Here is a 25,471-nt window from a genome sequence, read left to right as displayed (position 1 = left end):
ATACGGTACAACACATAATGCACATATAGAGCACGAATACAAACACAAACACACAGACATATCTATAGAATAACAGTAACAAACATAGCCGATATGGTGTTAACAATCGTCCTGCGCTCCCGAATTATTGCGGTTGCTACAGTTATTCATAGATTATCAAAACATTTCGGCATTTAGCTGATAAATTCTCTAGAGTAAAAACCGCAATAACACTGTCGCCCAGTTATCCTTTGACTTTTGCAAGGACATTTTGGCTTTGACCGAGCCTAATCAGAAGATCTATTGGATGAACTCTCTAAAAAGTTAATTGGCCCTTCAAAATACTTTCGTTTTACAACCGAGTGGCAATAATTTTTAATCAAAAACAAGCTCTGCCTGTTATTCAGCTGGTTAACGGGACCTACTATGCTCAAGCAGAATTCAAGCTCTGCCACAAAAAAATACCCCACCAAAAACCACTCCAATCGATACTCGGGACATGGTCCGCTCCCCTGCTGCTGCTTTTTCCCCAGGCATCGGGGTAGAGTCCTTCACTGCTTCCCACCATCTATGCAGTTGCGGATCTGAAAAACCGACGCTCTTAGTTGACAACCACGCTTGCAGTTTGCCTGAAAATGTACTCCTGTCGCTCGTCCTCGTCCACGTCCTCCTGGCCTCCTCTGGTGGCGGTTTTTCTTTTTCTTTTTGTCAACAACCGAGAAGCTTACATGGAAATGCGCTTCAGAACGTGGTGTGCAAGCCAAATGCAAAGTTAACCATTGCAATCGAGCAACTGGCATTTGCCTTATCCATATCAATGGGTCTGCGGCCCTCCTTCTCTGTGCAAATTTCGTGCAAATTGATTGTGTTGTTATCACACAGGAGCGGGCTTGGCGGTGGCAGCCACTCCTTTGTGGAATCGGATGGGGAGAGGTCTTCTTGGGCATGCACATTTCTAATACACCTGCCCTCCAATTGGCTCAATTTTCGGGGCCGTGTCAGGACAACTCAGAACTGGGGCAGCTGTCGAGGCGGCCCCAACTTTCCGGTTACTTTGTGTGCACTCGATTCCTCGGCTTGGTTTCCCGCTCCGCGTGATCCAAATTCAATTGTGCGACTATACGGAGGGTCGCTTGGGGTGGCGCCATCTCACATTCTTACGACATACCCATACGAAACTTGCCATGCGAGCGGCGGCTCCTTAAAAGCCAATCGACTTCGACTGGGCTGCTCTTATTCTTGATTTTTTCTCTATTTTGTTGGTGAAACTTTTCATTATGCACTTGCAGGCGATTGCAATAATGTTTAGAAAATTGCTTTCCACTTGGCAGTCGTGAAAAAAGTTGTCAAGAGCGGTTTAAATGCTGGCTGTCGGCAAATAAAAAGGACTCTGACGTTTATTGATTACTCTTTAATCTGAAAAGGTTATATGTGACCTGTTAAGCCCCTCTAATGACTTCCTTTACTGATATTGTAAACGTCTACTTTCATTAACCTTCCACCTAAGTTTCTTATACATTACTCTTTAATATTCCCTTGAGATTAGTTTCCAATCCTTATCAACTAAATAACAATTAGCATTCAGACACACACACAACATCCAATACGAGTTTACAGAGACTATGTACAGAGTTAAATTAATCAAAATACTAGTACTTATAGAGAAAAGAATGACTGACAGGGAAAATAGACACGGGGTACAGCACTTGATATTGATATTACGTAAAACACAGTGGGACAACTCCCTTGATGTTGCCTGTTTTGGTCTCGTTTTCGCTTTACAGGATCTTCCACCTTGGATGCAAATTCAAAAGCGTGTGTGCAACTGGTTAGAAAGCTACGAGCAAAAAGGGATTGGGTCTGGTGGGTGGCTGGGTAGTTGGGTGATTTCGGGAGGGGTGATTCTTGCTGGGATCGAGGTTGTGGCTAGCATACACATAAGTTCAAATTATGGGCCCAACATCAACATTACGATATTTTTCATTACATAAATTAATTTATAGTAGACACGTATAGTAGCTAGACATGTTGGTGGTTACAACATTCATTTTGTACTCTGTACATCCGCCAGTCACATTTCGGGTCAGCATTCCCCTCCTTTCACTCTCGCTTTTGCCTTCGCCTCTCCTCCGTTTCATTACGTTTTTTGGTTTTGGTTATTTGGATTTACGATTTGGGGTCACACACACAGGGAATACGTAGAACTCAACTCAACTGACAGTTTTGTTACTCTTTTTGGCTTTGCTTGGCTTTCGGCTAAATTGCAGATACAGTTATGCATTCTAACGAAATCAAGGGGGGAACATAAAATTGCAGCTTGCATAAGTGCCCCTAAGTAGGCATCGCCAACTAATACAAACCGAATTGAAACCGAACAACATAAACCGGTTGATTTTGTGTATGAAACAGAAATGCACGACAACATCAACAATAATAACAATTGAAAGGATAACAAACAACATTTATTTGTGCAACTATTTGCAATGCGATTTCAGTTGTCTTTAGGTATTGTTTTTATATTTTCATGGAGTTATAGGCGCGTTGACAGTGCAAGTTATGAAACGAACGCCCAATGGTGATTTCTTTTTTTTTGGTTCGTTATGATTGTATTATAAATGTGACTGGAAACTGAGGTTCTGTAAAGAAAAATAGGCCAAGTTTTTGCACAGCGGACTTTGGGAACTAGAAATGGATTGTTTTTTATTTAAACACTTTGTTTGTTTCTGCCCAGTATCCTATTTTTCTAGGGAAGCAGACAAATTTATGAGCAAAATTGATTGGTTATTATGTTTAGCATTATGATATTAAGCCAATTTGATGCGTTATACCCTTGCAGAAGATTTTATAATTTTAAGTTTTAAGTTAAGAAAGCAGTAAATGGGTAATTTTCGACCCTATTAAGTACTATACTATACTTGAATGATCTAAAGACCGAAATAAAAAGAGCTCAACGAAAAGCGCTCAACAGAAAACAGAAATGAAGACAGCAAAACTCTCTTGCTCAGAGCGAAAGCGAGAGAGAATGAACTTTTTCGGTTGGGCTCGCAACAAGCTATCTATCAAATTCATATAATATTTATTAGTATTGAAAACTTGTTTAGAGTTTTGGAAAACCCTTGTGAAATATTATCTGTCCATTCGTCTGTTAGTCTCAAACTAGTCTATACTTTTGTTTATTTTTATGATTTAGGAATTCGGGCTTTTAATATTAATTTTAGTCTGCTGTAGGAGCAATCAGTTAAGGTGTTTATGGCGCTCTGCGGAATCGCGTAAAACCTCTACAATATCGTAAGAACCTACTAATCTGTAAGGGTATACACACTTAGGCCTTCCGAAGATAGCTCCCATTTTTGTTTTTATTTGTAGAGCCTAAAACATCATTTATTGGCATTAAAAGGATAAATTATTTATGTTCTATATTTTTAAGTTTCGTTTTTACAATAAACAAATACAACACAAATTACAACAAGTAACTAAACCAGGTGAAAAAAGCTGACAGAAAAACATTTCGCTAGCTAACACATAAGTTATATTTGCATGATTCTCGGGTATATATTTTTGGTTGAATTTTTTGTCTCCTTGCGGAGATAAATCGGATGAAAAATGCTAATTCAATGCGACAATGGCCACAAAACATACAGCAGCAGAGGGAGGGGCAGATGGGGATTCACCCAACATTGGTCCACGGAGTGGGTACCAGGACAAAGCAGGAGGGAGTCCTCCTCTGGAGCTGCACTTCTGCGGCCACTGGAAGCTATAAAGGATGAGTGATGGTCGCTTTTGCAGTTGTTTCATATTTTGATATTGGGTTGGTTGGTTGGAGAGAGTTTTGTTGGTTGCTGTAGTTGTTTGAGATGGTTGTTGGGTTGACCTATTTGCAACTTACCCATTCGGACATTTCGTGCGTATCAGCATTTCGATGATGATAATTTAATATTAAAATCGTTGACACAACGGATGAAGCTACCATAAACATTATGCAATTGAAATATGTACCTGTTGGTTGGTTGGGCGTGTTGTCAATATATATATATATAAGGTATATATATTAATTGTTGAGTGTGTGAATAAATTGTATTTGATTTGTTTTGTGGTGCGTGTGATATCGGGTTATTGTTTTATTTCATATTGTTGTGTTGGTTCGTTCGGGGTTACGCATATTTCAAAGTTCGGAATTCATTCATAGTGTACGGTTTTGGTTTGGTTTTGAGTTTTGAGTCATATGCATTTTGAGAGCACATATCATTATTGCGGAAGGTACATAGTTTGTTTGAAAGAAAGAAAAAGGCAAGAAATATGTACAAAATATTTTAGTTAGTTCATTAAATGCGAAATTTTTCGGTTAGGTTGTTATTCGTTTTAAAAAGGCATAGCAAATGTTATTTTCGAGTGAAAAAAAACATATAGATTTATTTTTTGTTGTATTAAAGCACACACACGAATTTAACGTTAACTTGTATGTTTCAGAAAAAGGTTACAATACATAGAAATTAAACACCGAAAAGTGTACGCCAAGAACGGAATTAGATTAATAGTATTATTTTTAATTTAGAGATTGAATTCATTTTAATCGATCGGTTGTATTTTTATTTGGTGGAACTGTTCCCTTCTGCTATTTTATCAATTTTTAAGTTTGTAAAAATAAATACAGAGAACCTAATGATAGTTAAAAACATACGATTCAAGAGTTATAAAATTTAATATAATTATTATTTTTTAAATTTAATATTTATCTTTACAAATACAAAAAAGGCGTTGTGAAAATTTAAAATCCGATTAATTTAGTTTTGAATATAGCAGGAACAGCCCTTATCTTGACCTTATCTTGACAACCGAAATAAAGAATATTTATAACGTGCAAGAAACTCGTTGTCAAATAAGTGTGCATTTTTCAAACCAACTCGTGTGTAAAATGTACATATATATTGAGCACTTTTCGCTGATTATGTTCACATAGATAAGGGGAATATTTATCATATTTAGTTCTGTTTTTTCAATATAATTAAGGTTTAGTATCAACATTTATATGCCCTTCTAGTTATGATTATTATAATATTCAAGTCTTTTTTAATAAATTTTTTGTTTGCATCAGCTTGTATTTCTCTCAAAGCTTCATAGCCAAATGTTATTGAGAACATTTGACTTTGCTGCCAAAGAAATATTTGAATAAACACCAATGCTGCTAATCAATTTTATTTCGTTCGAGTTTTTAGTTGTGTGTCAAGGTTTTAATATTATAAAATCATCGGATTTTATTTCGATTTAAAATCATTTTAGAAATGCATGGATATATTAAATGGATTTGCAACTGCAACGTTAGAAATATTTATAAACGAGTACAAAGATATATGAGAGTACCATTAATTTATGATTATTTATGAAATGCGTTAAGGAAATGTCCAACTGAAGAGAATATACACAGCGATCACATGATATAGTATAGTATAGGTATACGGTTACAAGCTCTACCATCGAATACTACTGGTAAACAAAATGATCTTACCCAACAGTGGCACCGCATCGGATGTGGCCGGCATTGTCTCGGCAACCATATTGAGGAACACGGTCAGAGAGAGCAAGATGGTAACACCTAGACATCAGATGGGGAGACTCCATTAAGAAATGAGATAAAGTAGAACGCTTACAAGACTTAGCACTTAACAATTCCAGCAACGATCCTTTTTTTCTAACACAACAAGGACCTACCAAAGGCAGTATAAACTTCAAGATGCGTAACACCATCGAGAAAAGCTCAGTTACACATCTTATTACTTATATTGCCTTGATATCTACCTGTCTTACTATCACTAATGGGAATTACAATTTCAAAGCCTTGACATTGAAAAGCAAAAAAATCTCATCAGGAATTGCTAGATTTTATTTTTTGATTTAGTAGTTTCGTCAGTTCCGATAGTCATGCTACTAATTATGGCAGTACATTCTCGAATGCTAGGCAATACAGTGACTTTGTCATATTTGCTACCAATACAAACGCTTTTTAAGGGGTAAGCCTTGCACTTTGCAGTCCCACTTCCCAGTCATTTATTTCTATTTCGTTGCTGTCAAATGGCAGAGGCAGAATCACTTTTTACTACCCAGCCAGTTCAATAGTTTGTTTACCAAGTCGGTGGCGTCAGAGTCAGGCATGGCTAACGATGCCACTAAGGGGCACTGTGCGATGTCAGTCGATCCGTCGGTGGGTCGGACAAGGAGCTTCTACCCGCCAAGGGCTTATTCCCATCAACACCATTATGAAAGGCATCTAATTTGAAATTCGCTGCCAGCGACGCCGACGAGCCTGTCATTATTTAAAAAGTACTTGGCAAATACTTTTCGGAGCGCCTCTTAAGCTGCTTGCATGTGTGGGCGCCCCTCGCCATCCCTTCGCCTCCTTGAGTACGAGTATTTGTGTTGCGTAAGTGGTTTCAAATTAATGTGGCCCACTCGAAGGCACACCCCCCTGCACTCCTAGTTGGTGGCACTACCATGTCACACCCCATTCACTTACCCAGCGATAATTTTTCACCCGAATCCGGCGGCAGGGTGAATCCGAGGAGGGCCATCGAGGCAATCAGTACACAGGGTATGATCAGGTTGAAGAAATAGTACAGCGTCCGGCGGCGGATGATGATGGCGAAGGTGATGTCTATATAGGGTTCCGGGCAGCAGTTGTAATAGATCTCGTTACGCTTGCCAGGCACACCTGCGGTGGTTCAATTGAACACAGAGACTCGTTACGCACATTATTCTGGAGGGGATTGGTCTCGAGGTCGGTATTATTGTTTCGGTGAGATATATGTATGGTATCTCTGGCAGTCTTTACTTAGTAGTACTTGGCATCTTGTTCAGATTCAGAGCGTATTACAAGAGTTAGGTTAAGTAAGGGGTAGATTGGTAAAAGCGTGTTTCAGAGTAACAGAGCAGAGCAGAGCAGATCAAGACTATAGTGGCTGTGAGTGTAATTGAAGCATTATTGCCATTTACAGTTCCCAATAAGGATGGTTGTGGGGTTACATGGGGCGTATGCATGTGGGAAGTATGTGGGGTGTGGGTGTGCAGTGTGGGTGTGCATGCCTGGGTAGTGTTTAGTTGAGTGTAAACTTAGTTCGGAAAGAGTTTTATTTGTCTAGGCAACTAATTGTAAGTAAAGTTAAGTAAGAGCAGAGCAGAGTAGAGGCAAGCCGAGCAATTTACTACGGCGAAGTTTTTATGCACTTCGCTTTCCAAATGTAAGTACGTAGTAGAAAAGTTATTTAGATAAGAAATTTCCTTGCGGTTTGTTCAAGTATGCATATACATATAGAAAATCAGGGTAAGTTAAGTAGTATTGGGGTGGAGTGGTGTAAGCAGGGCTTCTGGGCTGTACATCTCAAGTCACCTGTGCTGCAACCATCAGGAATCAATCATAAGCCTTAAGAATTTTATGCTCGTTAATGGTTTATATTACTCCTTAGCTAGAATCTTACCAAAATTAAATATTGGTTCGCCTAAATTACTCATTCACAAACTTTTCCTTGGCCCAACTAAAATCTTAGGAAGAACAAACAATAAAAGCTTTTCTCGAGTCCCTGTTAAGCTGCGTCATCTTCAATTTAAAAGTGCATCCTTTCAAAGTATCCTCTTCGCCTGCAGCCTCCTAATTGCCTTTCCCTTCGTCCCTTCGTCTCAACTGGCTCGCGAACATATTCGCAATAAAAACTTTTGGGCAAAAAGCATGCCGGAGATTGGCGGACAACGAAACTTCTAGCTAAATTATTTGCTCAACTTACTCCGGATTACCAGGCGGATTACCAGAGGCGGAGAGTGCGAGCAGAATGCCTTGGTTGCGTATTTAAAAATGGCCCAAAAGGACACCTACCGAATTTCCACAAGCAGTTACTCGTTCTGGGAGCACTTGGCCAGCTCAAAATAATTTGCATAAGCTGCCGGAGAAAGGGAAGCCGCAAGTGCGTATTGAAAAAAGAACAGAAGAGATATATGAGGCGAGAAACTTGGAAAGTTTTACTAAAAACTACGCTCAGACACAAGAGAAGAACACAAAAAAGGAGCTAAACTCGAATGCCAGAAAGGGGAAAATTAAGGGAGTTTCGCAAATGAAACTAAAATTTGCTCAACAAATTTTTCTTTTGCACTTTTGTGGCCAGTGTTGAGTTGAAAACTTTCCATGTCTGCATGGGCTCTAATTTATAGTAGATGTGGAGATGCACAAGTATTTGCCTCTTAATTTTTTAATTGGTTTTGCTGCATGGTTCCGAGCCCGTCGAAAGGATAAAACAATTTTGTTTTCTCCGCTCTGGTCAGTTAGCACGCACTCTCTGCGGTTGGATGCGGCTTAGTAGTTTCTATGAAAACTCTGCAATTTAGTCAATTAAGAATGTGTTTTCCCTTTGCTTAGATAGATTTCCCTGACTCACAATTCGTTTGCTACTTCTAGCTTAATTTTCTAACTTAGTAAGCAATTAAATGTTAACAAAAACATTACAGGTTTGGTTAGCTTTATGGTACAGATCAGGCCACAGGTAGACTTCCCTCAACTTAACTTTATACAAACTGATAGTTAGACAAAAGGCAAAATATCGCTAATGACTATATAGTATATCCCGAGACATTTTGTATACGGGATAAGCATTTAAGCAGTTTCTATTGAGCATTCACTTTCGTTTCGTACTTGCTAGCCGCATGCCTTAGCTTCGATTAGGAAAACGGTTCGAAGAGTCCGGAAAAAATAGTCTAAGATAGTTGCATACAAGGGCCGGGCCTTACCTCTTGATCGGGTTTATAAGTTAGTGGTGCCTGCGGTTGGAGCAGCATACTCTGACAGTATGCTCCACCAAGCAGGCCTCTTACTGAGAGTAAACGAAATGTTTACGCGGCTATTTCGGACTTTAGAAGTTAAAGCGCCCAAGGGAGTTTTGAGTTGATTTGGTTGTCTTGTTTTGAAAGTAGAGTGAGTGGGAGAACACTGGATAAGCGTGTGATTCGGGTGGAGTACGAAAGTTTTGAGTTTTGAGTAACTGGGTGGGATTACAACAGGGTTCATTGAGTGCCTTACTTAATTCCGTATTCATTGACCTCGAAATTGAATTGAATGAAATTGAAAGTACACATATAGAACAGTATCAAATAGCAGTGACGTAACTCTTCCATCTCTAGATGATTGAAAGCGATTTCAATCACATATCGATGGGCAAACAGTCGGAGTTTCGAACGGAACGAGTTCGGAACTGTAGTTCGCAGCTTGAACCCTGCTCGAGAGTGAAAGAGAGTAAGTAAGAGATAGAGCGAGCGATAGAGAGAAAAAGAGAAGTATATCTGTGTGTGCGTGTGTCCTCTGTGGGCCCGCAAAAGTATGCTATAAATCAGCCGCAAGGCCGGCAACTCCGCGAAGGAGGAGCAGCGAGTCTTTATTGTCTCTTCGCCAAAGGGAGCTGTGTTGTTGGCTCTACCTCGCTTTTGGTTGTGCTTTTGGCTTTTGGTTTTGCATTTGCATTGGCATTTCCATTTCCATTTCCATTTCTACTTCCACTTCCACACACACACCCAACCGGGAGCGTATACGAGGTAATTTCTCAATTTTATCTGTCTGAAGAGCGGGAGACCGCCTGCTCAGAGTCTGGGTTTGGATGTCGAAGTATGTAGAGGAAGGCTGTCGCCCCAGGACGACGTTGGCTTACTCACCCAGTAGTTCCCACTCGCCGTTGAGCACGTAACTGCTGATATCACCGCCAGTTTCATCTTGTAATTGTAAATCCAGCTTTTTATACGGTATCGGGGAGAGGGGAGAATAATGTAAATATCTCACTCGCATCGAATCAATGCAAAAAAGAGAACCGAAAAAATCATAAATCGTAAATACTCTCGAATAAATCGGTCAAGCATAACAACTACGAGTTCTTTTCGGTAAGTTAAGTACTTCCTGGTTGCCTTGCTTGGGCGGGAGACTGAACCAAACCTGGAATCCGTCGTAGGTCCAGCTGCCGAACTTCATTTCGCAGCGCTGGTCGTCGAAGGGGAACCACGTGATGTCGATCTTGCACGTCGACTTGAAGATCCCCGGCGGCACGTACAGGCAGGATCCGTTGTTCCGCACCACCACGTTCGTCTGGTAGGTCCCGTCGAACCCCTCGTCGGCACTGTTGTACATCAGCACGTCCGGCTTCCAGATGCGGTGCGGCGGTATGCGCAGATCCTTCACTCCGCCGTAGTCGGAGGTGTTCCAGCGCAGATTCATGTCGTTCCACTCCAGTTTCAACCACACATTCGTGACTAGCAATTGATTTTTCTCGTCCTGCGGCGGAAAGAACAAATGGAAGTCACACAGGAAGTTAATTACACACGTGCACATGGCCTGATATTAATAATTAACATGCAAAAAACTCTATATTTATATAAGTTTGACTGCAAATTTCGCGCTGGTCACGAGTTTTTTTAAAAGTATATCCTGCCGCAACGGATACGAGCTGCTGGGGACTTTGGGCTCACGTTGGTTGGCTCACGTCCAGCAAGGATTGTAATTGAAAATATATGAAACACTTTAAGAGAGTTCTTTAAACTTGGTTTATGGCTGAATGTTCTGCAAAATTAATAAGAAATTCCTCATTTCAAAATAATATTTATAGTTTTTTCTAATTCTTAAAAATCTACAAGTCAAGGGATTCAATTCCATCTCCAATTTAAGCTTTAAAGTTATTTTTAAACCAATGTTAAAGCGAGTTGAATTTTTGATAAACAACCTAACCGACCCGCCCGGGGGAGGCAGGCCAATAACCAAAGTGAAACCAGAGAGCTGCGCGTAAAAAATTAAACAGCGGCACACAGGTCGTATGTGTAATTTACAATTAAATGCCTAAAATATTCATGGCTCACTCGGTGAACACACAGAAACAGGAATGAAATGGGAAAAGCAAAACTCGCTTTGGAAAAATGAAAAGAGCTACCAAAAGCCAAATCACAGGCGCTTAACTAACAAAGGGAGCCAGGATCCCAGGGCCACAGGGAGCGAGGCGGATCGTATTGGAGCAGAGCGGAAGCGAAGGATTCGGCATCGCATTGCACAAATACTTTGACCAAATAATTTCCGTTAGTCAGTGTGCGAGTGCAATCACAAAATGGGTTCGAAATATGCGGTAAGAATGCGATGCAAGTGAAATGGAGCCAAGCCTGCAGGCGATAACCAACTGGTTGGCCCTCAATATGCCATCTAGGGGAGTCCGCATAACAAAATCGAAACATGCGGCAGATATAACGCGGCAAAGGAGCGACGTGGCGGGACTCGGCAATATTGCGGTCATATCGCAGAGCAAAGGCAAACATGGAACGTGTCCTGGCTAAATATAGCCATTACATTATTGCACTTGACTGCAGCGGAGTCCGCCCTGTAACTCTGGTTCTCCCACTCGCACCAGCACACACACACAGGACACACACAGGACACACACAGGACACACACTTATGTTTTGCGGTGCACTTTGCAATGGCGACCACAGCAGACAAACAAATGGTTGACGGTGAAAAGTATGCCAGGATTTTACCCGGCCATCGGGCAGGAGCGGAAGTGGTGCCGAAAGCGACCTAATAAAATCCGTTTTCCAAATTGAGTTTTTGTTGACGCTCACTAATTTGGGCGTTCTTCGGATGGAGTGTGTTTTTGGTCCGCATAATTCGTTTGGCCAGATGGGTCTACCGCAGTGGCGGGAAGTTTCATTACAAGAGTTTTTCCTCTGTTTAAGTCCTCTTTAATTTCAATTTAATAATTCTCTCGCCTCACAATCAACGGCCAGCTTTTGATAGAACGTTGCCCGTCTGCTCTTTTCATATTACATTGCATTTTCAGTTGTATATTCCATTGAAATTTTGAGCGCGCATGTTCATTTACACACAATTATAGGACTAACAACCACAAAAACACACACTGTGAGTAGAAAAATAATTAAATTTAATTACAAAACATTGGAGAGACTAACTCTGGTAGAAGGCTTAAGATTCTTAAACCTATAGGTTTGGCTTAAACTTCAGTTATTTAAGTTATTTTGCTATTTGGGTTACCCTTAAAAATAATAAATTAACCTTTTTATTCACATTTTCCGACTGTTTTTTACACTTACTGTCACTAGACGACAACAAACGTGTAGGAGGTCTGTTTTTCTTAGTGCAAGTGCGGCTCAAAAACATTCTGAAAACAGCCCATGTTTAAATGAGGCTTATTCGCATTCAAATAGTGCTCGTATATATGAATGTATATGCGCTTATGTGAGTGTCTGCCGAAGGAGGCAAACGAAATACATATATATAAATAAAAGGCGACTGCGAGCGGCGGTTGTTGAATTTTAAATGAGCAGAAAAAGCAAACGGCAAAATTATTACAGCCCAGGAGTTTTTATTTCGCCGCCGCTCTCGTTCTTTTTTTTTTCAACCCGCCTTCGACCAAGCCAAAGACAAGTTTTTGGGTTCGAGTGCGGGAATTTGCATATGTGTGGCGAAAAAGCATATTTTCGCTGGGCACACACTGGCAGGGCCAGTTCATTGACATGGCAAGCCAACAACGTTCGGAGAATTTAAAAAAAAAGGAAGCCAACTCGAGGTAGACTGAAACTGTAGCATAAAGCGCGGCGCTCATTCCCATCGCACACGCACACTCACACTAGCAAACGCAGTCGCACACAGGCGCAGGTCTAGTTTCACATTGTCCTGTATGCATAAAAAATGGCTGCCCCATCTCTTCATTACTCATTTTCCGCTGATATCCGTTGATATCCGCCGCCGGAATCCGTCGTCCTGCGCCTCCTTAATCACTTCCTTCACTACAGCCTTGCGCGGCTCCTCGCGTCTTGGCCTTTATCTGAGCCCTCCTTCTGCAGCCGCCTTTCTCGCATTGATGCCAATTAATCTGCGCCTCGCTTTGTCTGCTCCTTTTTAATTAATGCGCCTGGGAGTTGTTTATTCGTACTCTCCTCCCTTCGCCATTCTTATTACCACCCCTCCATTGAGGGAAAGCCTTGTCTTTCTGCCTGCTCAACCGCTTTCCCTATTTTTTCTTTCTGGCTTGGCTTATTTTTTGTTCAGCTTAGTTTTCAGTAATTCCCACTGCATCTCGATTGTCGCTAATTCGCCTGAGAAAAATAAACGATTTTTCCTTAGTTTCTAAGTTTGTTAATCTAACTTGACCCTAGGACAAGCTTTCTCTCTGCTTAGTTTACATAAATTTAAGACAACACTAAGGTCTTGTAGTTTGTTTACTGCTCATTTAACATTTTTTTTTTATGCCATGAACATTGATCTGTAATACCTAAAGGAAACCCGATCAATAGTCCTGATGGCAAGTGTAACTGATCAGTCCAAGAGGTTTGACAATGCCTAAAGCTATTCCGGAAACTTGGAAATACCACAACATAAGGAGTGCATTTTTTAACTGCAATAATCAACAGGAAGTGGGAAAGAATAGCAACTAGAGGCGCTCTGAGTTTTACTTTTCACCTGAGCAGGTGACCTCTTGGTATAAAAATTTCTAAGGGGCAGGCTAAGGACTTTCAATGAATAAATTCTATCATCATTAATGCACCAGGGTCCCGCTCTTAACAGAGAGAACAGAAAATATGTTCATCGTCAAGCGCTTGCGTACTCCCAATCCCAATGGCAAACTAATGACATCGGTGACCTGCAATGGTCGGAAAATCGTTTCCTTTATACGGGCAAAAATAAAAGAAAATGCCAGCCAAGATGGGGGGCGGCAAGAGAGCAATATCCTTTATTATCGCACCATATGCAACTAATTTCCTTACGATTACGATTCCCCGTCAGTCATTAACAACTTTTGATTGCCGTGACATCTAAGCGGGCCAGTTACAGTGCGCAATAAAAGTCTGAGTACGCCGCAGGGCTCATAAACCCTAGTTTGGCATCCCCAATCCCCCTCATGTTACCCAAATGACCCGATTTTGGTTTTTATGTTCCCAGTTCCCAGTTCCCTGTTCCCAGCTACCTGTAATTGCCGCCGCTGCTGGGCTGCGTTTCGAGTGTGCGTGCTGCAGTTTTTACTGCCACCGAGCCGGCAACAAACAACGACTGCCACGGCGCATTGTGCCCATTTGCCTCGCTCCGTTCTTTCAACTTCATTTTGCACCAGCAGCAGCAGCAGCAACTCGCACTTCATTGCTTTTCCCGCACGCAGTCCCTGCAAGGCACCGCGCGCCCTCGGGTTTATATGTTTTGGCACAAGGTGTGAAAAGCACATGTGCAAATTTTATTTATTCATTTTATTTGCATGCCAAGTGTGTACGTATGTGTTTTATTATAAATGCACTGACCGAAATCGGTAAATCTCTTGGAAAGGAAGCATCATTAAAAGTCAAACCAATTTCTTGATTTAATTTAATAATTCTTTTCGCCCTTAATAGCCTTAAGATGCTTATCCATGTTACATGTTCCATAAGGTTGGCTTCAAAATCGACAAAGATTAGGTTCAAGAACCTTTAAGTCTTCGTGGTACAATTACAGTTGACTTTTTGCTAAGGTCGAATCTAAGACTTTGTGATAATAAGATGCATAACGGCAATACATTTGAAATGAGATATGCATGTACGCTCTCTTCGCTCACTCCAAGTTATTGGAAAAATATTTCAAAATAGATTGGACGTACTTGTGCAAGAAATACTTACTAAGTATTCACCTATCCAACAACTGCGTTAGCGAGCGTACAGATCTAGCATGCATGAGACTGGCTCTTGACCACTCTTTATCTCCCTCGCCCTCTCTGAGTTTTTAAACAATACGACAAGAGAGTCTGAGGTCAGCTATGGAGTTACCATCAATAAAATCGTATGACGTTACGCATCTTGTTATATTGGTCTATGGTTTTAGAATAAAAGAAAGGGATACAGCTGAACGTTATGATTTTGTCAATTGTAGTACGTTTTTTGGGGTTTTAGTAAAAACTTCTTGTAAAATGTTTACTAAAATTCATTTCTCTCTGTGTAGCTCGCATTGCTTTCTGCTGTTTGCAGTTGTTCAAGTGTAGTTGTTTGCGTATGTGTGACTTTTAGCGCGTCACTGAATGCGCAGTTTTCTAGCGTCTGGAATCGTTTTCGTTTTTATTCCTCCCACCAACTGCTCTGCTGCTGCTCCGCCCTGCCACTGCCACGCTTGTATGTCCTATATGCCAACAGCAACTTTCAGGCGCTGCTGCTGTGTTGCCGTTGCCGTTGCCGTTGCCATCGCCTTTCATGCCTCGTGTGTGAGTGCCTTTTGTTTGTGCGCTCCATTTTGCTGGATCCCAACTTTGTGCGGGATAGGCAAACAAACAAGCCACACTCACGGACAAATGCAATGCAAATCTAATATGAATCGAGGTTGTCTCACTAACAAAGGCAAACGCCTCGCGTCGACTTTTCCGACAGTTTTGCACCTTATTCGTTATCCAGGCCTTGCTCCGGGTTCCCTGGCTCCCCCGTGCTTCCGCCGTGCCCTCTACGCAGATGTGAGTTAGAGAAAAGTTTTTCCAACTGATGAATGCAGTTCGCCCACACGAAAGGTGAAAATGAGCCAACCGCCGCACATGCCACATGACGTTGCATGTAATTTGCTCGACACTGCCAGTCAGGACGGGGCTGTGTAATGTGTAATGTGTATTCGTGTGTCCTGTCTGCAAATAGGCCAGGGAAGCGGCAGGACGGGGAGCCTGCCATTCAAGGAACAGGCGGCAGACAGGACCCACACCCACGTGAGTGTGTGTGTGCCTCTCTGGCAAATAATTAAAATTTCACTTTCTTGGCAATTCACTTTTTGTGAGGGACCAAATTGTGTCATCAGGGATTCTTTTTTTCAGCTGCAAACTTAAAGGCGCCCTCAGAAAAGTGGGGAAAATGGAAAACTGAAAGTGCTTTGCTGGCACAGGATTGGCGCTGACTTAAGCTGGATATTAAAGAGTTACCTTACGTCAAATTTGGTTAAATCAGAAAAAAAGTATCTGTGGTATGTTGGAATATAATGACTTTTATGCTCTATTTGGGAGATTGTGTAAAGATCAAGCTATAGCTATAGTATTGAATTTGGAAGAGTGAAAATATAAGTAATACTTAGATACCTTTCTGCAGACGTTCTCTAAAAATTTGTTCTAAGTCTGACTATAAACCCAAAAAAGAAGGGTATTATACTATAAATATCTAATATTTCCATCTCAATTAACCTCAGACTTGCTTCTGATTTGAGTCTATGAAACTGAGATTACTTTTAAAACTTGTATTTTTGAATTCGGTCACTAATATTAATTTCTGTAGTTTGGCTTAAACTAGTAAATTTATATTAATAGCGTACGAATCTACGCTTTTAAATTCTAGATAATTAATTAATAAAGTCAGGTAAAAAGTCAAGTACTTACCACATCGATAATTTGCATTAAAGTTAAACCAAAGCTTAATTGTAACGGGTCCGATTCGTTGAGAACGGGACGTTCTAGTGTATTATAAGGATCCAAAAGATCATGTAACAGTCTCTTTTCATGATATCCTGCTAGGCAAACTGCAAGTAAATAAAATTCGCATTAGTAGACACAACTTGTGCAGTTACGTGTGGGGGCGGGGACGGGTACTGCATAAGGACTGCAGTAATTGTTTGCCATTTCACAGGAGCGCCGCAAATCAACATCAATAATTTGGCAAGTGGGGGGGAAAAGCGAGCAACTAAAATTTATTGATATGCTAAAGTTTACGAGTTCTGGCTCCCTGCAGCTCTGGGTCTTGCCTCGGTCCTTGGACTTGGGCAACAGAAGAAGGAGTTCTTCGAAAGAACGTTGGCAGAAAGTTTGCATCCTTTTTGCCCTTTTTGTTCATCGCTTTCCCGGCACACACATATGTCTTTGCTGGCTGTGTGAGAGACTATTGTTCTTCGGCAGGCGAATAACAAAGGGAAACTTTTATTGAGCAAAAGTTTTTTACATACAAATTTTCTTGTTACGTTTCTCCCCGGCGATAATAGATGGCCCCGCACACATTCACGGACGGACATATTCGCATCGTTATCGTGGAATTATTTATGCATGAATGTGGGCAGCAGATGAAACTACAAAAGAAACTAGATGAAGTTGCCAATGGTTCTGTGGAGGAAGCAAACTTCCCTGGCTGCTCTTTGCCTTCCAATTTGATAATTTCTTACAAGATTTCCTTCCATTTTTCAGTCCTTGCAATCTCTCACCAATCAGCAATATATACAACGTTTATTAAATATGTGAGCAATACGTGAGTATCAAAGATAAATCGGAGGTTTAGTCACTGGCTAAGGAAAAGTAGTCATTGAAGATCAAAATGTATAGATAAAGTGGAAATTTTAAGTTCTTGGGTGACTTTCTGAAGGGAATTGTGGATTGCATAGAATTTTTAGACCGCAGAAAGTTGAGATTCTGATTTGCCTAGAAAACTTTTCACTTTCTACGAGCAAAAGCCAGCTCAAGCCAAAAGATTTGCATACGAAATGAACAGCGTTTAGAAATTATGCACATGAATTTTTTAGTTTTAATTTGTCTTCAGTTCTCCGCTGGCCAGCTCTCTCCGCGACTTTCACCGCCAAGGAGCCCGAGCCCCGGTTTTGCACATTTCATTCGCTTTTCACGCGCTCTTCCTTGTTCATTTAATATTAAAACAAAATGACGAGCCTGCAGGCTAAGCAAAAAGGCGACAGCAGATGAAGAAAAACTGCAGCTAACGAGCACAGGCCAACAATGAGTGCGAGTGGGCGGTGTTGGAGTCTGGGGATGGGGATGGGGTCCCGGCTGTGGCTGTGGGTGGGTGGGTGGTCATGCCAACTAGTTAGGCCTTTAAGGCAAAGCATTGACACCAGCGAGGCTGCTGTGTGGGAGGAACAGAGGAGAAGACAAAGCAACAGAGGCTCGGAAAAGGACAAAAACAGCAGGGTAAAAAAAGAGGCCAACGTCTGATGAAGTGTCAAAATGAATGTGATAATAAAACAAATATGAGAGCCTGCCAGATCCTGAGTATCGGGCGGCCATTGTAACTGGACACAAAGGCGACTTTTGCCGACTTTTGACTACGCCATCCTGAGACGGGACTTTTGTTTCTATTTACTCTTGTTGTCTAACCATTGTACACAAAGAAAGTAAGTACCACAAAAAATGTAAAAAAAAAAAAACAGAAATATATAGCCAGAAAAGTTAAATTAACTCAAAAATGACACTAGTTCGCAGTGCAAGAGGATTTGTAAGTCATTTCAGATCGTTGACCACTTTTGAAAGTCGTTTCTTCTTGTTGTTGTAAATCCAATACAGAAAGTCACACCGACATTGTGTCAAATTTATTTTAGAAACCAATTTAGGAAACGAATCGAATTTTAAGCGAAATTAACCCAAACAGGAGTTGAAAATGATTTAAACATTTTTAAAAATCGTATTTTAACTAAATTATTTGTAATTAAACCATTGACATTTTGTTACCAAGGAATATTTATTGTAAATTTTACAAAATTAGAACCCAATTCAAAAACCATTTATTTCCTGATAAAAACGAGTGTAATGAGGTTCTCTCTTTAAAAGTTTCCTAACGACTGCCAAATATATATATATAAATATGTACATGAAAAGTCATTAGCTTTTTGGTCTTCGTGACTTTTTTGGCTTTTTGGATAGTCTACTCATCTTCAACTTTAGCCTATGTAGTCCCCATCCCTTCCTCTGCACACTCCATCCTACAGGCTGCGGCCATTTCGAAATGCCTTTTCAATGGCTGCACTTCCGTTTCGTTATTTCCCTGTTTTTGTTGTGCTGTAGCTGCTGACGTTGTTGTTGTTGTTATTGTCCTTCGGCAGGCCGCATAAAATTGCAATTTTATTGCAGTGGAGCATGAAAAAGTAATTGCTATTTCACAAAGCCAAGCCACGCTGTTGGCCAGACAGAGGGAGGGCCGCGGCACAAGGCGGGAGGCGGCAACAGCTGGCGATGGGTTGGCATTCAGTAGGGCAAGGGGCCTCGGAGGGGCTGCGGGGAACCGCAGTAGAGCGAGCCAATTTAATGTGCAAAATAAAAAGCCAGCAAAATTGGTTAGAAAATGCAGCTGCCTACCGAAACACACGCCGCAACAACAGCAATAATAACGAGAGCAAATTGGCCAACGCTCTCAAGGGGCAACAGAAATATGACCGAAAAAGTATACATATGTATAGGAATGCCCTTCACAAACTTAATTCACTTGGCAATAATCGCGCAGAGTACTCGAAGTACTTAACAATATAAAAATTGTTAAGAAAATTCAATACAAATATTTGTGCTGCAGTGACTTCAAAAACATTTGTGAAATTGAATAGCCTCTTACCGTCTGGTTCTTAGATCTTTTTACTTAATTTGCAGGGAAATTTATATTGATTCAAAAATCATTGAAAGGGTTTAAAATAGTATCCAGGCTCTTTTAATATTTGTAAAAAGTCCCATCACTTGACTTCAAATTCCCAGATTTTTCTATGACACTCTTGTACATTCATCGTTTAAGTGGCACCCTGAGATTAGAGTAACAAAGTTTCGACTAGTAAGTACTGAGGGAAAAGGCAGAACTGTCGCGGCGCTAAACCACTCAGGCTCACACAACCAATACAGAAAGGGTGAGAGCGCGCTTTGGAGGAATCGCTAAAGGGACCAAAGTGATGAATCTTAATGGATGTCTGCTCGGAGCCGCGGGTTCTGGGCGGCCAAAAGAGAGCACGGATAGCGGAGGACAAAGGGAAAATAAGGAAACAAGTGCACCCAGAAGCAGGCATTTTAATAGCGCCAAGGTGACGCTTAACCATTCAAAGCTTAATTTATGCAATAAAAATTCCAACGCTAACGCGCCCCTCTCAACACACACCTCCAGTTTTCTCTAATTGGATGGGGCTTGGGGCTGGGCAAACATTTAATTGCTTATGACTTCTTGTTTCCTTTTTCTTTCCCTTTTCGGGCCAGAAACGCTGAGGCTGGAGTAACCTGAGACGGCAGGCTTAAAAATGGAAACAAATCGATAGACAGCTATCGACAAAGAGGAACTGGTGATGGGAGGAAGCACTTGAAGAAACAGAACAAGGTATTTGGTATTATATTATGTTATATGATATTTCTAGTTAGCATCTGGTTAAAAATAATTTTCAGTGTTTCCGATTCTGTCATTCCAGGGGACACTCGACAAGGCGATCAATCAAAATGCCTTGTGTCCACTATTGAAAATTATGAATGCCATCACATTTGATGATTGATTTTAGTCCAGCCCACATTTCTGTGCCTTCTTTCCCCTGAAATCGTCAGCAGCTACTCCAGCAGGTCAGATCCTTTGTAAAACACTCCTCGTAGTGGTGACGGGCCGGGGATTATTTGTGTTTGGCTGATGGGCCCATCATCTGTCTCAACCCCATGTGTGCGAGCATCTGGGCTTGGATGAGTTTCATAATGCAAATGGCAGGCATGACATTGTGTTTTTCTTTCTTGTAGCAGCCTTTAGCTAATGATGGAAGGATTCCTGTGACATTTATCGAATTTCACTCGACAAGCCTGTGTATGCAAGTGCGGATATTTGGGACTCAGAGGAGTTGACATTTCACAAAAATGCCTGAATAATGAATGAGACTTTGGGTTGGGACTAAAGTTGAAAGCACATTGCACATAGGATCGCAGCTACGATTATCTTTAAAGGTGCGATCTTACTTCGTTAGACATCAGCGTCCTTAAAACAAAATCATTACTACTTAAGCGTCAATGATATGTGTTGTTGCTGTTGAAAGACCCCTTTGTTTCATGCCAGAAATCATAAAAACTTAAGAACGAGAATTCTTAAAGTCTTGATGCCTGCCAAAAGCCTTTCCGTGGCAATAAATGTCATACTTACAGAATATGACTACGGACAAGTGGAACGGGCACTTGGCTGGCCAACGGGGCGTATGAACGATGTCATAGGACAAGCGCAGACTCGGCACAATCGTGAAGTCAGTGGCAGTACCAGCAGTGTTGCCATTTCGTCTTCTTTTTGGACTAAAACCTAAATTTCACATTGCTTAGCAGAGTTATCTATCCCTATTTCCTCGTATATTTTATTTTATTTTATTTATTTCTTATAAATGCAACAATGGTAACTACATTTTATGTACAGCATATACATATATTCTCATATCTTGTCGTGCTTTTTAAGCCCCTGTTGGCAGCACTGAAGAGCTGTTACAGTAACACACAAACCCCGAGTCGCATCCGCAGTAAGCAACGCTGGCAACGTAGTGCAAAGTTTAAATCTGATTAGTGATGGCAGCTGGGCGCACAGAGAGGGCGAAGTGGGCCGGGCAGCAGTACAATATGGCCACGGCGGAAACGGAAGTGCTGCCATAAAATCATAAACATGCACACGCATGTGGACAGGCGGCAATTGTTGTCGAAACTGCTGTTGCTGCCGTCGGTGTTGCATGAAACATGAACCCAAAGCCAAAGCGACAGACAGCCGAAGGGGGAGGGGCGAGTGAACGACTTCGACTGCAAACACAAAGACATTGGCCCAACGTATGCCAACGCTCGAATTTATGATCACGTAAGAACAGTGGTTTGATGGTTGCTTATAAATATCAGCTAGGAATACTACCAACTTGTCTTAGGGACCTTTAAGACAAAATTAAAGGCAGAAATCTAATGAAGGGATAAACCATCTATGTAAGTGAAGTGCAAACTTTTCACTAACTGATAGCTCTTAGTAAGGTGTTAGCTCTTACCTTAAAACCTAACTTTCGTTAACTGTCAGTTTGCATTTCCGAAAAATACTAGTTGGATTTTCAAGCGACTCTCAAAGTAAGGGAATTAAGAAAGGGAAATCAGGATAGAGTAATAATTCATGCTGATAGACTTAATTTACAAAAGTACTCCTTCAAGCACTGGCCCCACTGTTCAAAGTGTGTACTTATTTTCGCGTCCATAGGTTGGCACGCCAACAGAGACACGCGACGTGGATTGCGCCAACCTGAAACATTGGCAACACTTTGAATTCTGGGCTTCTTGTTCTGCCTCATATGGGCAACCATTAATAACCCCAATATGTGTAAGTGGCAGAAGAGCCTCGCCGCACGGCGTCTTCTGGTGGCTTTTTCCGACTGCTATTAGAATGGCTGGCATTTGAGCTGCTGGCCAAACTTGGTCCTTGTCTCGTTGAAAATATTGTTGCCGTGACAAAGAATTTTTAAGCTTTTAGTGCAGCACAGGGGCGGGAGGCGAGAAAGAATACCATTAAAAAGATTTTCCAAGCCAAAGGGCTTTGCCACAACCACTTGCATGGAGGCAGCAACAAGAGATGGGAAATTGTTGTGCAGCAAATGCTTGTGAAAGTATTTATGGCATTGCAACTTTTTAGAGCTGCACCAGCAGCCAGCCACACATTGTTCGACATGACTTTGCTTAGTTTTGGAAAATAGTTTTTGTGCCGGCAAATTTGGGTCAACAAGGGCTGGGAATTTGATTAAATTAACCGAGTGGTTTGGCCAGGAGGCGACTCTGGGAATACAAAGATGCATTATTGGAAAAGGCCATTTTGTTCTCAACAATGTTAATTAGAGGGCCAGTCTTTCAGTAGGGCTCACTCAGCTTGATCTGATCCAACGACGTTTATGCCCTTACGACCTTTCAAGCACCTCCACTGCTTTAGCCACGAACAAGGACTAAGGACTCGTGAAGTGGGGGCGACAGAAAAAGAAAGAAAGAAAATAACCTTAGGCGCAGACGCCTTCAAGTGGCAAGGCCTGCTCTAAGCTGATGCTGGGGCTGTTGTCGTCTCACTTTGCTGTCGTAAACGTCACAACTGACAAACAACAATGACATCAGCTTGGGCCCGCAATGTTTCCCACTGCCGAGTGGCATTCTGTGTCAAAGTGACAATATGTTGCTCTTGCCGGTGTGCATTATGGGGTAGCAGAGCAGCGATGCGGCAACTGTTGCTTGCAAGTGTCGTTGCGACGGCCCTCAAGGGCCGCCACTCAAGGTAAACTGAGAGGGGCAAGGGGCTTACTGGGATGGCACTCACCTTTAGCAGATAAATTCAAATATATCAATAAAAATATCCATGAGTGTTTACTAAGTCCGTTAATTATTTGCGTGCTGCCGCTGCTCTGAGTGCCTCTACTCCTCCTGCCCAAGTGGCAAACGAAGGCGGTGGTGCTCAAAACGCTCCCTCTGAGTCGCCGCAGGGCCAGCAGGGCAACCTGCAGCACGTGCAACACCTGCCACACCTGCAGCAGGCCAGGCGATGGGTCATGCTTCGATCTCAGATTGCTGGTGCTGTCATCGCTGGTGCGACATTGCATGTAGGTGGCTGTGGGATGCAGACTGCTGCTGCTGTTGCTGCTGTTATTGCTAGTGGTTGCCGATGTGGCTGCCTCGCTTGGTGCGGCTGGTTTTCTTTTGCGTCGTCGTCGCAATCTGTTTCGCTTGCGTGCACACAGTCTTATGTTTGTTGGTTTTTGAGTTGCTGCAACTGCAACTGATGCTGCTGTCTGCGGCGACAACATGTTGCTGCTGCTGCTGCTGTCTAGCTGATGCTGCTGTTCCTGCCGCTGGTCATTGCTGCGCGCGTGGCAGGCTACATGCTGGTCAGTCGCTGGCGGCCCCTGTGCCTGGTGTGCTCTGATGTCCTGGTGTTTTGTACTTAAGCTCCTTGGTTTCAGTTGTCTAAGTGGCTGGTTGCTCCTTCTACTGTCCGTGCTGTCGCTTCTGGCGCTGCTGTCGCTGGTGGCTCTGCTGCAGGTACTGCTGCTACCGTGAGCTAATCTTACTGGCAGCCACAGCTCATCATCGTCAACTTCAGTCAGTTTCAGTTGTGCATTTTTCATAGTCTATTTCGGTGTTTGTTGTTGCCAGCGGATATGTTGTCTGCCTTTTACTAGATTATAATAATTTGTGTTCGTTTCGGGTTCGGTTTCGGCTTCGGGCTTCGGTTCCTCGGTTCCTCTGTTCGTCGGCCTTATCCAGCAGCTGCAGTTTACATTGTCCTCCTGGGGGATGGGGTGTAATTCCCTTTTGTTGTGTCCACCTGGGATGCCCTTAATACTCCCTAATCTTGTGAAATTTTCGCCGCCTTTCAACGTTTTCGTTTTATATTAATATGGCAAGTATATGTTTTATTGTTTGCAACATTATTATGCTTTTCCTTTGTCTTCTTGTTTTCTTTACAACCCGAAGAGCGTGTTTCTATTCTGTTTATGCGATTTCCTACAATAAAAGTTTATACTTCAGCTTCCCTTCCTCGTTTATGTGCTTGTTTTACGAATTTCTTTTGGCGAAAACGGCAGCTCTTGCTACTCTATTGTAAGCTTTCCTTCTGAAAGTTTCTCTAAATACAAATTCTTAATTTGCTCTACAGTTCCTGTTTTGCTTTTCCCCTTCTCTGGTTTGTCCTTGGTCTCCGATTTGTAAAGTTCTCCCTTCCAGTAGTTGCTCTATTATTATTCTATATCTTCGTATGGATTTGTAAAAATGCGGAGCTATTCAATTGTTAGATCTCACTATGCAATCAGTTGCAGTTGTATATGGCAGTGCTCAGTAGCATTATGTTTCTATTGATGTACTCGTCGCCTCCTTATGTGTTGTGCTCAAAAGAGTGGGCTGCAAAGAGAGGGATAAAAGTTCTTATTAAAGTAAACTTTATAAATATTAATTAATACAAAATCATTAATATATACAAAGCAATCATGTGAATATATTGTTTGGTTGAAAGACTAATCTTAATCTTCATTAGCCATCTGGTATGTCAAGTGACATTATCGTTTGATTTTGACCTTTCGTTTGTAATTAACCCTGAGGCCTTTGCCATTTCAATTTATCTGCATACAGAGACATCGGTCCCTCAGACCCTTGCTTTTCCATTGGGCCCCAGGCAGTCATCAGGAGGAATTCGATTCGACGTTTACGAAACTGCAGTTGACCACAAAAGGCAACTAGGATATGTGCACTTGCAGGAAATTCAATGGAAGCGAGGACAGTCCCCCGAGCAGTGGCTTCATTTGAGTTTCAATTACTCAAACTAATTAGTTTTGCTTAAACAATAGACATACATAGTGCCCACTGCATGCTAATCACTCTCCGGAATTCGTGCAGCTGCTGGCCTGGCCAGGATGTGGTTGCAGCTCCTCAAACTCCGACTCCAGCCTGGAATGGCCGAGAGGCCTACTTAATGCCAACAACGAGTCCTGTGCCGCAGTGATTCCATCGCCCCCGCTGGACTCCTGGCGAACCGCAGAGACGGCCTTAATAAATAATGCGTATGCAAAACGATAAGCACACAAGGATCCGGGCAAGTGGCCGAGCAGGAATTGAAGCAGCGGCAGGATGCAAAATGCAAATGCCGCATCGGGAGCCCTTAGCAGAACTTTCTCCCGACTTTGATGGACGTGAGCGGTGCATTTGCGGCATGTCCTGTTAGGCAGGACTCCGGCAGATCAGGCTGGATGGGGCTTATGCATATTTATGGCACAAGTTGTTGCACTCTGAACCGTTTGCATCCGAAAGTTT

The 25,471-nt window shown here is 41.9% G+C and overlaps 1 protein-coding gene across 1 annotated transcript in view; it reads right to left on the bottom strand.

Moving 5' to 3' along the window:
- Positions 1–25,471, bottom strand: part of nAChRalpha5 (nicotinic Acetylcholine Receptor alpha5) — a 52,761-nt gene that overhangs the window by 7,183 nt on the left and 20,107 nt on the right. Inside the window, exons 2-8 of the mRNA XM_017167913.3 lie at positions 22,989–24,565; positions 16,352–16,491; positions 9,932–10,267; positions 9,658–9,733; positions 6,488–6,682; positions 5,483–5,569; positions 3,866–3,975 (exon numbers count right to left, since the gene is read on the bottom strand). Coding sequence (XP_017023402.1) covers positions 3,866–3,975; positions 5,483–5,569; positions 6,488–6,682; positions 9,658–9,733; positions 9,932–10,267; positions 16,352–16,491; positions 22,989–23,793 — 1,749 coding nt within the window. The 5' untranslated portion in view covers positions 23,794–24,565. The remainder of the gene's footprint in view (positions 1–3,865; positions 3,976–5,482; positions 5,570–6,487; positions 6,683–9,657; positions 9,734–9,931; positions 10,268–16,351; positions 16,492–22,988; positions 24,566–25,471) is intronic.

Source organism: Drosophila kikkawai, chromosome 2R (genome assembly GCF_030179895.1).
Source record: "Drosophila kikkawai strain 14028-0561.14 chromosome 2R, DkikHiC1v2, whole genome shotgun sequence".
NCBI classification, from domain to species: domain Eukaryota; kingdom Metazoa; phylum Arthropoda; class Insecta; order Diptera; family Drosophilidae; genus Drosophila; species Drosophila kikkawai.
Note: the sequence above shows the minus strand (reverse complement) of the source record. Positions and strands in the feature narration are given on the sequence as shown.